Here is a 15129-nt window from a genome sequence, read left to right on the forward strand (position 1 = left end):
CATCATCAATAACTGTAAGTTGTTCAGTCTGAAAAGCAAAAATAATCGTTAATGCGCATTTTCTAAATCTGATCTGTATTTGAATGTTACAAAATTAATACATTTGCTCTCATCGGATCTCATTAAATGCTTCCAAGTGCAAAAACCAGTGTAAATATCTTTCTGTATTCTTTTAATATTTTGTATTTGAATTTAGGTTTTCCTCCATTATGCTAACCAGGCTTCGCACAACAGAACCCTAATGACCAATTCGTACAGTACAGTATTTTTAGGATTTATACAAATATCGTACTCCACGTGACTAAATTATCGCAGTTTTACGTCAATAGCTACACTCATTCTCACGTATGAACAATGCTTTCATTGGACATGATATTCAAAATACCAAAAAAGCGATTTATAGCCCCATACGAAAGTCATGTGAATCACAGTAGCTGTATTAACTTTTAAACGGAGCATAAGCAAAACGCTAGCGTAAATAATGAAATGCAAGTTGGCAATACATAAATCATTTATTAATTGTTTTTCATGTACAATGTGAACAGAATCGCATTGTATTGTTAATGAAATCCACACCATCATTTACACATACTAAAGTACAGTGCACCATGTAAACCATTTTATTTTACACGTTTCCTTTACTAAGTATTTACCATCAGAGCAAAGCAGCATTATCAAATTACCAGTACGTTCATTGTATCAAACAATAACGTAGACATAACTTGACTTACCAAATAAGATAGTTAAAACTGAACATCTATAAAACTTCTTCAATATTGCGATTCTTGATATAAATTTCTTATTTCCTATATCTTAAATTCGTTGTAATTTCGGGAGATTTAAACTGATTGTATATTTCCGTAAATATCACACAATATGTCAAATGCTGCAGCATCCAACCTAAGGTGACATTCCTCCATTGGTTTCTCTTAATTGTTTATGCAATTTATTCGTAAAGTATGTATGGTTAGCATAATTATATAAACATATTTCGTGTATCAATTTAATGTAATTGAAATTCACTCGCTATAGAAATATCCAACAATAGATAATCCGAGATTAACATATGTGAAAACATACTCCAAATAAATGATTGAGTCACAATAAAAAAAGAATACATACTGGGTATTGTTCCGAATTGCACATAGATACATAGTACGTTTGAGCGGAAACAACTGACTACTAGTACAATATGTCCGGTAACAAATCGCTATGTATTCATGAAATGACAATCCCTAACAAATCTAGCACTAATACAAAATTCTTCGACGTTGGCGATTTCGCAACGTTTCCATCGGTCAATAATCTTGAGCAATTGAATGGCAGACTACACATGAGTCCCCAATAATACATGCATCCAAAGAGCTGTCCCAAAATTATACCCCTATTAAATAGATCACGCTATCTTAAAAGTAAGACAAAAAACATTAAATATTCCTCGGGATTTCACAATATCTGAAAAAAGAACATGTATTGACCTTCAGTGGTTATGTTTCCGACATGTTCTCATCTTCGTGACATATACCATCATAATACCAACATGTTTGTTTAATTTTTTTAGCAATAAGTGAGTTTCAACAACAGATATTTTAATGTATCACAGTCGTAAGACCGTGGAACCGCTTTGGTAGCAGTAGACATTGATAATTGCTGATCAGATACATTAATATAGGCATAACAACTAAGCAAAAAAGCACATTACAACATTGAAAAAATAATGTAATCGTGCAAACATGTAAAGAAAAATATTTTGGAATGAGATACATGTAAAAACAATCTCTGAAGTGAACAACATAAAATAATACAAATAGGTATGATTATGACCAGGATTTGAACAAAACTGTTGTTCTGATATGAGATTCTGCATATGTATAAATAGATAAGTGTGAACTAGACTAATGTATAACCTCTCCAAAAAATAAATAAAAAAAAAAACATTGTAAGTATGCTTATACTAGATGAGAATAAAACGAAATATACACATCGGCAGAGGTAACAAAAACTTGAAACATAAAGTTGTTCTTTTTAAAATTCGTAGTTCGACTATTTCTGTTGTAATATAATCATTGTCAGTTGTTTTTCTAACCCAAAGCTAATTACAGTTTAACTTAATTCTATACCCGACTGAAAAATATAGGATACCAAAATCTACACCATACAACAACATTTTATAAGACAACATTTTTTCTTTAATAAGCTTTTCGAGTTTTTCATTATATAATCTAGTTTGTGTCTCTCATGCTGCATTTAATGACGAAGTTACAATGTTGTTTAATACAGATGACATCTTATCCCTTACCCATTACCCAAAAACACTGCTTTTGAAAACAACCGGACACGCTTATATAATAGGAACGACATAGAATTGAATCTTATGATCAGCAAGAGGGTAGCATAGAACATCAATGAAAACATTATACCAGTTATAACTAGACTTAACACACACGTAGATACCGATTAACATGCATACAGTGAAATGACCCGCATACTTTTCTTGGTGTTAACCCAGATTGATAAATACACAACAGAGTGATTCAATGTTAATGTGACGAATCCATGTTTAGCACCGTGTGAAATATCTTAACTTTGTTTTTAGGACATGTTGAGTGTTATTTCAAAGTTTTATGAGGCAACTAAAGGTTAAAGGCAAATGAAAAGCGATTCTTACTTAGGAATTATTTACCTTTTTATTATTATTTACGTTATAAATGCCAGTAACCTGGAAAAGCAGAACTCGGCAGTTATTACAAAACAAAACTTTTGTTTGGTTACTTGGCATTATAAGAATGAGTCAGCGACGGAAAAATGCAATTCATGTTACGTATCAGTTGAAGGGCGGACGCCGTTTTTCATGGATTGTTTTCATCAGGATCATACTTTCATTTGGAAATAATTTGTTTCCTTGTACAAGATGAATCTGTACGATTTTCATTTACTCCTCAGTGTGGTCTGTTTCGTTGTCACTTTCCTTGTTTCGCTTATGGGACGTGACTTGACTAGATTTTACCTAGATTTTAATTGCGGGTGTAACCGGTGAAGCGGAAGACGCTTACTCGTCCAGATCACCAGGTCTTTCTATCCTTAAACTTGTATTTTTTTCAATTTTCACCATGCAAACCATGTCACAACCGGTTTATTTTGATTTGTTTTTTGTACTATTTGCCGTCCTTGCATTAAAACATTTCAGTGATATATGGTCGTCATTATAACACACTAGACCTTCAAACATGGAAAGACCATGTGTCCTCTTGTTTACCTTTGGTTTTGTTGTCTAGATAACTTTCCTTGAACTTTCAGTAGAACCGATCCCTGATGTTTTGTACTAAATAATGCCATGCAATCTCTTGATAACAAGAACAACACAGAGTAATGCTCCTTTAACTACTAGCTATATCTCAATAGTAGCGCATAGTGGATACACTGACAACGCTTTGTTATCCTATTTATACTGTCTCGTTCCACATTAGACAGTCGAAACAATTTTTCATGAATGCTTATAATGACAAACTTACTTGTATAACTGTTCCTGACAGTAAAGGGTTCCTACACACAATAACAAAAGTACTATCGAAAAATGCATCTCAATTTCACAATCAAATATATCAATGTTTTAGAAACCAATCTAAACACTTGTACGTAAGGTAACAATCAAGGAGCACTTATATTAGACACTTTAGGACATTTAAGAAACACATATCTGGTAGTAACAAACAATTTAACAGTGAGAATCAGCGTAAGGATATAACTACACACAACAAAAAAAGAGAAAAAAGTCTTAAAGAGCACTGATGAAACCCATGAAATAAGACATAAAGCACCACGCACCTTAACAGATAATTTTAACACTACAAACATGCACGCATTAAAACTGTATATTTGGCACTGCGGAATTGCTTAAAATGTTCTTGGACTAGAACTGTTTATGAAACAGATACATTTTGTCTCATCAATAACTTGGTTAATGTGTAAAGAAAATGGTATTTAAGAATATTAATTATTTAATCATTTAAAATGATTCGAACTGAAATTTTGAACTACGTAATTTAGCACATCTGTATTAATAGACACAGCAGCGTTTCCATGGAGATAAATTGCAGAGATAAAAATCACCTCTTGTGTTATTAAGATCATCCATCCTTAAAGAGAGTAAAACTTGAAAAAAGAACTTCGAAAATATTACAATGAATTAAAAGAAATATAACACTTTTTAATCTCAGTATATCTGCTGGCTGTACTTTAGGTTTCCTCATCCTTGCTTTAATTTAATGATTGTCATAATCATGAACATGTATAGCAAAACAACAATGATTTCTGCAACATACCAATCCCTCACACTGATACAGATGGTCAGGGACCTACGAAAAGAGGTTGTACCTAGAATGACTGATACATGTAATTTAAGACAACGATTGTTACTGGGCATTCACAAATTAATCACAAATAACGACGTTTCTTCTAATTAAGGTACCACGATATCGGTAATCGTTTTATTTTTATTTTGACGAGGTGATGTGCAACAAAACACATGCACAGGCCAATGAGATGCGATATCTGTCGCTAGTCTAAAACAAGATCCAAATCAACCTGAATCAATTGTCGGTGAGGTTACTGTAATGTAATGGCTGATGTTACCCCTCCTCGGCCTCTGCTTTGTGAAATTCGCACCTGTGAATAGATACATGAGATGTTCGAAGAACGTCATCCAAAAGGAGAGAATGTTTCGAATGTCCCATGGTCCGACGCGCAATGCTGGGTGATGCTCCATCGGCCAGGTGGCTCATCGAACCGGCCAGAAACAAGGCGGAACCACCAAGAATATTACTTTCTTTGATATCAAGGTGTTCAACTTCTTCTTCAAGTTCATTTCTCCATATAGCTGATATCAATACGAAGAACGCAGCCAGTATAAATAAGGCACCTGAAATCAAAGTTGTAATCAAAGACTACATACACGGGGACGCCGTTGTAGAGAGAGAAGGGGTAAAACAAACTCATATATACATGTATTTGTTCAATGTATTGTGTTAATATATGTATAGATAATAACATTAATATTACAATCACTCAGTTATCTTAAAACTTGCATATTACGTATGATAAGGATTTATATATATCTTATTTGATGAATGTGTCACGCCATTTTTGTCGCTTTTTACTTTAAAATCAGCCATAGATTTGAAGTTTCAGACTTATTCAATACAACAAAAACTGTCTCCATTCGGGAATGACGCAAACTATATCCTATACCAAACCTCCAGCTAGGTCCCACCAGATATATTGATACATGTTCCTATACCAAACCTATAACTAGGTCCCAACAGATATATATTTATAAACATTCCTATACCAAACCTATAACTAGGTCCCACCAGATATATTTATAAACATTTCTATACCAAACCTATAACTAGGTCCCACCAGATATATTGATAAACATTCCTATACCAAACCTCTAATTAGGTCCCACCAGATATATTTATAAACATTCCTATACCAAACCTATAACTAGGTCCCACCAGATATATCTATAAACATTCCTATACCAAACCTCTAACTAGGACCCACCAGATATATTTATAAACATTCCTATACTAAACCTATAACTAGGTCCCACCAGATATATTTATAAACATTCCTATACCAAATACCTATATAGGTCCCACCAGATATATTTATAAACATTCCTATACCAAACCTATAACTAGGTCCCACCAGATATATCTATAAACATTCCTATACCAAACCTCTAACTAGGTCCCACCAGATATATTTATAAACATTCTTATACCAAACACCTAACTAGGTCCCACCAGATATATATTTATAAACATTCCTATACCAAACCTATAACTAGGTCCCAACAGATATATTTATAAATATTCCTATACCAAACCTATAACTAGGTCCCAACAGATATATTTATAAATATTCCTATACCAAACCTATAACTAGGTCCCAACAGATATGTTTATAAAAATTCCTATACCAAACCTCTAACTAGGTCCCACCAGATATATTTATAAACATTCCTATTTCAAACCTCTAACTAGGTCCTAACAGATATATTTATAAACATTCCTATACCAAACGTATAACTACGTCCCACTAGATATATATTTATAAACATTCCTATACCAAACCTCTAACTAGGTCCCAACAGATATATTTATAAACATTCCTATACCAAACGTATAACTACGTCCCACCAGATATATTTATAAACATTCCTATACCAAACCTATAACTACGTCCCACCAGATATATATTTATAAACATTCCTATACCAAACGTATAACTACGTCCCACCAGATATATTTATAAACATTCCTATACCAAACCTATAACTAGGTCCCACCAGATATATTTATAAACATTCCTATACCAAACCTATAACTAGGTCCCACCAGATATATTTATAAACATTCCTATACCAAACCTATAACTAGGTCCCACCAGATATATTTATAAACATTCCTATACCAAACCTATAACTAGGTCCCACCAGATATATTTATAAACATTCCTATACCAAACCTATAACTAGGTCCCACCAGATATATTTATAAACATTCCTATACCAAACCTATAACTAGGTCCCACCAGATATATTTATAAACATTCCTATACCAAACCTATAACTAGGTCCCACCAGATATATTTATAAACATTCCTATACCAAACCTATAACTAGGTCCCACCAGATATATTTATAAACATTCCTATACCAAACCTATAACTAGGTCCCACCAGATATATTTATAAACATTCCTATACCAAACCTATAACTAGGTCCCACCAGATATATTTATAAACATTCCTATACCAAACCTATAACTAGGTCCCACCAGATATATTTATAAACATTCCTATACCAAACCTATAACTAGGTCCCACCAGATATATTTATAAACATTCCTATACCAAACCTATAACTAGGTCCCACCAGATATATTTATAAACATTCCTATACCAAACCTATAACTAGGTCCCACCAGATATATTTATAAACATTCCTATACCAAACCTATAACTAGGTCCCACCAGATATATTTATAAACATTCCTATACCAAACCTATAACTAGGTCCCACCAGATATATTTATAAACATTCCTATACCAAACCTATAACTAGGTCCCACCAGATATATTTATAAACATTCCTATACCAAACCTATAACTAGGTCCCACCAGATATATTTATAAACATTCCTATACCAAACCTATAACTAGGTCCCACCAGATATATTTATAAACATTCCTATACCAAACCTATAACTAGGTCCCACCAGATATATTTATAAACATTCCTATACCAAACCTATAACTAGGTCCCACCAGATATATTTATAAACATTCCTATACCAAACCTATAACTAGGTCCCACCAGATATATTTATAAACATTCCTATACCAAACCTATAACTAGGTCCCACCAGATATATTTATAAACATTCCTATACCAAACCTATAACTAGGTCCCACCAGATATATCTATAAACATTCCTATACCAAACCTATAACTAGGTCCCACCAGATATATTTATAAACATTCCTATACCAAACCTATAACTAGGTCCCACCAGATATATTTATAAACATTCCTATACCAAACCTATAACTAGGTCCCACCAGATATATTTATAAACATTCCTATACCAAACCTATAACTAGGTCCCACCAGATATATTTATAAACATTCCTATACCAAACCTATAACTAGGTCCCACCAGATATATTTATAAACATTCCTATACCAAACCTATAACTAGGTCCCACCAGATATATTTATAAACATTCCTATACCAAACCTATAACTAGGTCCCACCAGATATATTTATAAACATTCCTATACCAAACCTATAACTAGGTCCCACCAGATATATTTATAAACATTCCTATACCAAACCTATAACTAGGTCCCACCAGATATATTTATAAACATTCCTATACCAAACCTATAACTAGGTCCCACCAGATATATTTATAAACATTCCTATACCAAACCTATAACTAGGTCCCACCAGATATATTTATAAACATTCCTATACCAAACCTATAACTAGGTCCCACCAGATATATTTATAAACATTCCTATACCAAACCTATAACTAGGTCCCACCAGATATATTTATAAACATTCCTATACCAAACCTATAACTAGGTCCCACCAGATATATTTATAAACATTCCTATACCAAACCTATAACTAGGTCCCACCAGATATATTTATAAACATTCCTATACCAAACCTATAACTAGGTCCCACCAGATATATTTATAAACATTCCTATACCAAACCTATAACTAGGTCCCACCAGATATATTTATAAACATTCCTATACCAAACCTATAACTAGGTCCCACCAGATATATTTATAAACATTCCTATACCAAACCTATAACTAGGTCCCACCAGATATATTTATAAACATTCCTATACCAAACCTATAACTAGGTCCCACCAGATATATATATAAGCATTCCTATACCAAACCTATAACTAGGTCCCACCAGATATATTTATAAACATTCCTATACCAAACCTATAACTAGGTCCCACCAGATATATATTTATAAACATTCCTATACCAAACCTATAACTAGTTCCCACCAGATATATATTTATAAACATTCCTATACCAAATACCTAACTAGGTCCCAACAGATATATTTATAAACATTCCTATACCAAATCCCTAACTTGGTCCCACCAGATATATTTATAAACATTCCTATACCAAACCTCTAACTAGGTCCCAACAGATATATTTATAAACATTCGTATACCAAACCTCTAACAAGGTCCCCCCAGATATATTTATAAGCATTCCTATACCAAACCTCTAACTAGGTCCCACCAGATATATTTATAAACATTCTTATACCAAACCTATAACTAGGTCCCACCAGATATATATTTATAAACATTCCTATACCAAATACCTAACTAGGTCCCAACAGATATATTTATAAACATTCCTATACCAAATACCTAACTTGGTCCCACCAGATATATTTATAAACATTCCTATACCAAACCTATAACTAGGTCTAAACAGATATATTAACCATTCCTTGCTATTCCAAACATTTATTTTTCCCACCAAACATATCTATAAAATTCATCAAACAAACTTTTAAGTAAGTCCAACCAAGTATATTTTAAACGCTGACATACTCAACCTTCCATTAAGTCCCACCGAATGTATATTCATAAATCTTTTTTTCACCAAACTATCGGCAAGATCTCACCAAATACATTTATAAAACTTTCGATAGCCAATCCCTATTTGTAGATACTACCTTTTATTGCATTTCAATGTGTTCATTATCTCATTTTCTTCATTCGTTATTTTATTTTACTGCATTCATTAACGTAACATGCGACTTCATCACAACACATTTACATGTTCATAAATTCAGTTTGCACAGTCGGAGTCTGCCTATGCTGAATTTTGTATAAGATACAAAGGAAGGGAAGTAACTCTGACATACCAGCGAGATAAAACGTGTATTCATAGGTCTCCCACGAGTCATATATGGCACCTGGAAAACGATTAAAAGAAGCATCTTGGTCAAATGATGTTTCCTTTATGGAATGATATGAGCTTGTTTATGAAGTTTTAATGTGGATTTTTTATTATGAATGACTTACTGTAATTATACCACTTTATATAGCACATCCTCTACTTTGTAAGTGATGATATATGCAGCCTAAAAAAATATACTGTAAAATATATTGTAAGTGTTGGAAATTAAACCAATTTTAATCCTGTTAACTGAAAAGTATGTCGGACATTTAGTCTAGACCTATATTTGGAAGACATTTTAACAATCTTGATATCTTCATTCCTAACCAATGAAATGCCATATATATTCCACGCTCATACCTCTACTTTGCTATACATACCAGCCAATGGCGGACCGATAATACCGCCGATCCCTGATGACAAGTACATTCCGCCGACACCTGCTGCCACCTGGGAGACGCCAGCCAGATGCACGACAAGGGGGGTAATAAGGGTGATCATCCCTCCACTATGGAAACCAAATATCACAGCGAAAACACATTGACCTTTGTAGGTTCCTGAAAATAGTGGGAATATCACAGTAATAAGCCCTGATAATCCAAGAAACCCAAACTGCATAAGTAACGGGTCCAGTCCGTGCTTCTTCCCTAGTGAGAGTCCAGTCAGGATCCGGTTGAATATACTCCCTACGCCGATCATTGTTATCAACCACGCCCCTTCTGCGGGAGTTGATCCTTCCGTGACTGCAAAGTTAGTAAGATGGACCAGAAGAATAGAATACGAGAGATTCCACAGTACATTAGAGAATAGCACCACCATAAACGTCGTATTCCTGATTATACTGAAATCGAACGAATTAAAAAATCCACCAGTATTAGACTCGTCTCGCTTTGCCTTTTCTAATAACTCTCTACCACATGGTCGCATAATTATCGCAAAGACAAAACCCTGAGTACTAAGTCCACCAAGAAAGAGGAAAGCTCCATTAAGTGAATATGTGTCGAGTAAGAACTGGGTGAGAGGTCCGCTAAGGAACATCCCTAGACCACTTCCGGCCACCGCCACTCCCACCGCGATACCTTGGTAACGATCGAACGAGTATCCCAGCTTAATCAAAATAGAGGCTGCTACCAGTCCTGTTCCAGATCCTACAGAGGTAGAAACAAATCTTTACCATAGGCAAGACTTGAAAATAATGGGCAATTTATTATTAAATTTTTCAAAATGTTTGAAACATGAACAGCAGAAGAGACGAAAACGTTAGCGGGCATAGCCCTACCGGAAATAAAACAGCTAAACATGTGGTGTTTTTAGTTGCATCATAAAAACCATCACACCTGATGGTAAAGGTAAAATGTAACAAGGTCTGTATCAAATGCATTGTCTATAACTCTTGTTCTGACTTATACCATTGTAATGGATGTGCAAGGTAGATATATGCATCATATTATTGTACCAATACTGTACCTTAGCCATCGATCTCAAAAAGAAAAATAAATCTATCAGCGTTTATACAATTTATCTATTGAAAATAACCGGTAACGTTAGCGAACAAAAGTGATATTACCTGCACAAATGCCGTAGGTGACCAAAAGGACGTTAAGGCTGGTGACAAAATAACTGGCCGAGAACCCTATAAAGACCAAGGCTGAACCAATGAGATGTGTGACCCGGCAGTTCGTCGTGGTCACTAGGGAACTCGATATCGGTCCTGTAACCACAGCAACATAACACTGATGTGAGTATCGTTCTGTTACAACTACAAATATTGTATCCCCATATTTTAGGTATAAGACGATGATTCTGGAACTGAAAGTTTCAGATCATCACCAGTACAACGTTTCTAGACTAAAACATCACAAGTCATGCATTCTACTACATTTCTCGCGAGAAAAACTTCCGAAATTTAGATTATGATGTTATATATTCATTGGGTCAATCAGATTGTCCGAGGGTAATAGCCAGAATAAAGTCGAATGATTGATTAAGTGTAATAGACGGTTTTTACATTATCTGGACCTTGCTGAAGAGCAGTAGCAACATAGACACAATACATTATATACTGCATTACTATTTGTTAAATAATAAATCACAATACATATATATGGTAACTTGCCGGAGCAAAATATGTTTTTGTTACTTCTGATAATAATGATTCGATATCATGTACGGCTATTTGAGTTGATCAAAATATGGTTTAGCAAATCATATGAACTACTGCATATCGATAGTGTAAACAAATATTTGGGAGGAATACTGACAAATAAATGTACTTGAGTCCCTCCTTTGCTTTGTCTTAAACAACATTTACTTTAAAACGCGGATATGTATTGCTCGATTATGTAGATTATATATATACAAAAAGTAAAAACATTTCACAGCCATTGTCAGTTTCCACCCCGCGCTTAGTGCAAAGAGTTAAAACGAAAACATTTGCACACGCGAGAATTTCCAATTTTACAGTATACAGGTAAAATGTATCTAACCCTAATATTGTAGTATGTCACAGTCGATTTCCTGTCAGAGAGTGTTTAAGTCACAACGTTTAAAATCACCAATATATAAGCTCATATTTAGTTCAAAATAGGAAGCGGAAGTATTCCAATCAAAAGTTCTATAAAGTATTTTTTGTATCTGCATCTCGTGCATCTTGCTGACTATGTGAAGACTAAACCGCTAAAAACATTAAATGCTCTAATGCAACAAGGCAAGTTACTGAGAACCTATACCTGTGAGACTTAGTAGGCTGGCGAACACAGACCCTACCAGGGCCGTGAAAGCAACGTTCTCGTTGAACTTCGCGAGAAGGGCGACATTAAGAACTCCGGCAGCGTAAGTAAAATAGGCATTCATGACATTAGACAGGAAGCACGCGGCTAGGACCATCCAAGCCCACCCTCGATCCACGCCTTCAAGCGGAGCCGCCATCTTTGTTTCCATGGTAACCGTCACTTCCCTGCTGTCAGATTTTTGTTGTCATTACTCCCACTAGCAACAGAATAAAACTACAAATATTAACTATATTACTCTATTAGAAATATAGACCATAAGGATCCCCGAACCAACGCATAGAAAAAGTACATTTTCTACCATGGAAATTTGACCCGATACATTTTCTTACAAGTGTATTTTTTTATCACTTATCTCATATCATCAGAGAAATTGCAATTACCTATACATGTATGAAAATCTAGCAAAGGCAAAAGTGTTGCATGTAGTACACGGATTTGTTACGGTATTTATTACATAGTCGTATTACACAAGAACATTATTTTCATATCAATGCAACTTACAGTTTATTTACGATCATTTAAATAACGCGCGTTTAATTCATGCACAATACATGTACACTTAATCGCTTTAATACGACCAAATAAAAACTAAAAACACCGCACAATTTGTGGAGTTAAGGATGTTATACCTCGTTAGTATTTAACGTGATAGTGTTTTCATGAACCATGAAACATAATGACATTCAAATTGCCCGATTCTAGTCATTACACACGCAGTGCTATATTTTTCACATTTTTTTCTTCGGCTTCATCATGTTTAACTGTTTTTGTCTCGCCGAAACTTGCTCTGCACCAGTCAAGAGGCTTATGAGAAACTCTTTTTGTCAGAACGCAATAAATAACGAATATTGTGCGAAATTAAAGATCGTTCGTGTTGTTTCTGATTTTGAATCGTCATAAATCAATATTTTAGCGTGTAAGTCGTTTCAAAGGCAATACATTCATCATGAATATCCGTTAACACTTAACACTTCTTTATATGTCATACATGTACTTGGCGAGATGCGTCCCATTTACTGAACTGCTACTGTCAAGTGTTCCATATATTCAAGTCACGCTCACTTTTTAACATGTCCGAAGTATATATGAGAGAATGAAATAATAATCCTTGTAAAGTTAAGCTTTCTGGTAAACTTTTATTTTACGGTAATATCCTCCTCGATATCAAGGGGTTACGCTCACTTTCGTTCTGTGTAGAGAACGAAAGTGAGCGTAACACCTGGATATCGAGGATGTGGTACACGTAATATCGACCTTGACCTTTGACTGATCCCATAGGAGTAATGAAAAGCTGTGTTCGATAATGTTTTATTTTCATTACATTCTAACATTCAATGCATGTCCAAGCAAACAGAAGCTTGATAAACATTCACAAAAGCCAGCCAGTATAGTGTTAGTATTAAAACCACATACGCAACAGCCGGACGTGATGTGTCGAAGTCGGGCACTGACTCAAAACAAGGTGGTGGACTAGTAGTACTAATCAACAGAGAAATTGCCATGAAAACGTCCCCATTCATAGAGGCGTGTTTGCATGGATAAATGTTTGGGAGGAGTGGAATGGGAGCTTGGATGAGAAGGGTGCTTTGATCGATGATTGGTTATTTTGCCTACAGTAACGTTTATGTTTTGAAGTAAAGGGGCATGACTGATATAGAGTCCCACCCACCGGTCTGTACAATGTGTTATGTATCATAAAACACATATTTCGACCTTGATTTTGGTTCGAATGTAGAAAAATTAGTGTTCAAAATGACGTATCACACAGTGTAAATAGGTCCACTACGATTCAACATCAATGAATAGCTGGTAATCGCTCTTGGTATTTAAATAAAGCTCGCGGTTAAGCCTTAAGTTGCTCATAATAGAACGCGACGTTACACATGTGTACCAGCTGTACGTCTGTGTGTGTATGTTGCTATACACAGTGTGCATGTAGGAGAGATGGAGCACGTACAGATATTCGAACAAGCTAATAAATGTGGAACACGTAGCGAATCGGTATATCGTACATTCCCCAGCACCAGAAGTAATTCATTGTTTTCGTGAGAACTATATAGCGTATACACGTAAAACACGTGTCACAACAATACACATACAAAATGGCTTCTTTGGATACACATATCTGGTATAGTAACTCACACAATAAAAGAAACAACAAAAAAGATGTTTAACTTACCTGTGATTCCCGATCATTGCATTTGCTTTCAGCATGTAAATCGTACCTTTCAACACATCCCACATGTATAGTCTTTCAGTCATTGATTGCCGATCAGTCTGCCTCATTTGCGTACCATCGTGTGTGTGTATTGTAATTATGAATCACTGCAGGGGCTCAATCGGTTGACATTTCATTGTAGTGAGCTTACCGTAACAGCATTTCGTCTGTGTTCACATAAACGTAGAAAAAACTTGTTTTGAGCTAATACTTCTTCTTAAAATTATAGTGAGGGAGCAAAATAAAAACGGGAGCAGCTTGGTTATTAAATGTAACGATGTAAATAATGAACAGCTTATTTAGTGTTTAATTGATTTTGTCTAAAAGGATATTTATAGTCTCGGAATCTTTTAGCACACGAGCACAGCCTTATATAATAAAAGTAATATGATTACTTACCCCTCAAGTACCCGTGTGTTGGTTATCATCATGACAACTGTAATTTAAGGAATTAAGACCATATGACTTTTATTTACAGTTTTCTCTCCCCCGTACCTGGAGGCTGCTTCTCTTGGTTTGGTATCGTCCCTGTTCTTGCTGATCGATTTATCTGTATGTATTAGTACCTTTACCCTATTTTTTTCTATGA

The 15129-nt window shown here is 34.7% G+C and overlaps 1 protein-coding gene across 2 annotated transcripts; it reads right to left on the reverse strand.

The window, feature by feature from the left end:
* Positions 1 to 114: 114 nt before the first annotated feature.
* On the reverse strand, positions 115 to 14625 carry LOC110460004 (monocarboxylate transporter 13-like). 2 transcript variants are annotated; one of them, XM_021512689.1, is made up of 6 exons: positions 14502 to 14625; positions 12260 to 12518; positions 11098 to 11241; positions 9911 to 10678; positions 9496 to 9546; positions 115 to 4918 (listed from the first exon to the last, which is right to left on the reverse strand). In XM_021512689.1, the coding sequence occupies exons 2-6, from the start codon at positions 12468 to 12470 to the stop codon at positions 4629 to 4631; spliced, it is 1464 nt and encodes a 487-aa protein (XP_021368364.1). In that variant the 5' UTR covers positions 12471 to 12518; positions 14502 to 14625; the 3' UTR covers positions 115 to 4628. The 2 variants fall into 2 exon arrangements, with proteins under 2 accessions (XP_021368364.1, XP_021368365.1); XM_021512690.1 differs by lacking the exon at positions 9496 to 9546.
* Positions 14626 to 15129: the final 504 nt, after the last annotated feature.

The sequence above is a fragment of the Mizuhopecten yessoensis genome, unplaced genomic scaffold (genome assembly GCF_002113885.1).
Source record: "Mizuhopecten yessoensis strain PY_sf001 unplaced genomic scaffold, ASM211388v2 scaffold10281, whole genome shotgun sequence".
Lineage (NCBI taxonomy): Eukaryota > Metazoa > Mollusca > Bivalvia > Pectinida > Pectinidae > Mizuhopecten > Mizuhopecten yessoensis.

What these genes read in the sequence shown, in the direction of transcription:
- LOC110460004 (XM_021512689.1), bottom strand. Translation starts at nt 12,470, where the DNA reads ATGGAAACAAAGATGGCGGCTCCGCTTGAAGGCGTGGATCGAGGGTGG. An exon ending in CAGCCTACTAAGTCTCACAG is followed by an intron (nt 11,242 to 12,259) that starts GTATAGGTTCTC and finishes CTGTGGTTACAG; the next exon opens with GACCGATATCGAGTTCCCTA. An exon ending in ATACACGTTTTATCTCGCTG is followed by an intron (nt 4,919 to 9,495) that starts GTATGTCAGAGT and finishes CTTTGATTTCAG; the next exon opens with GTGCCTTATTTATACTGGCT.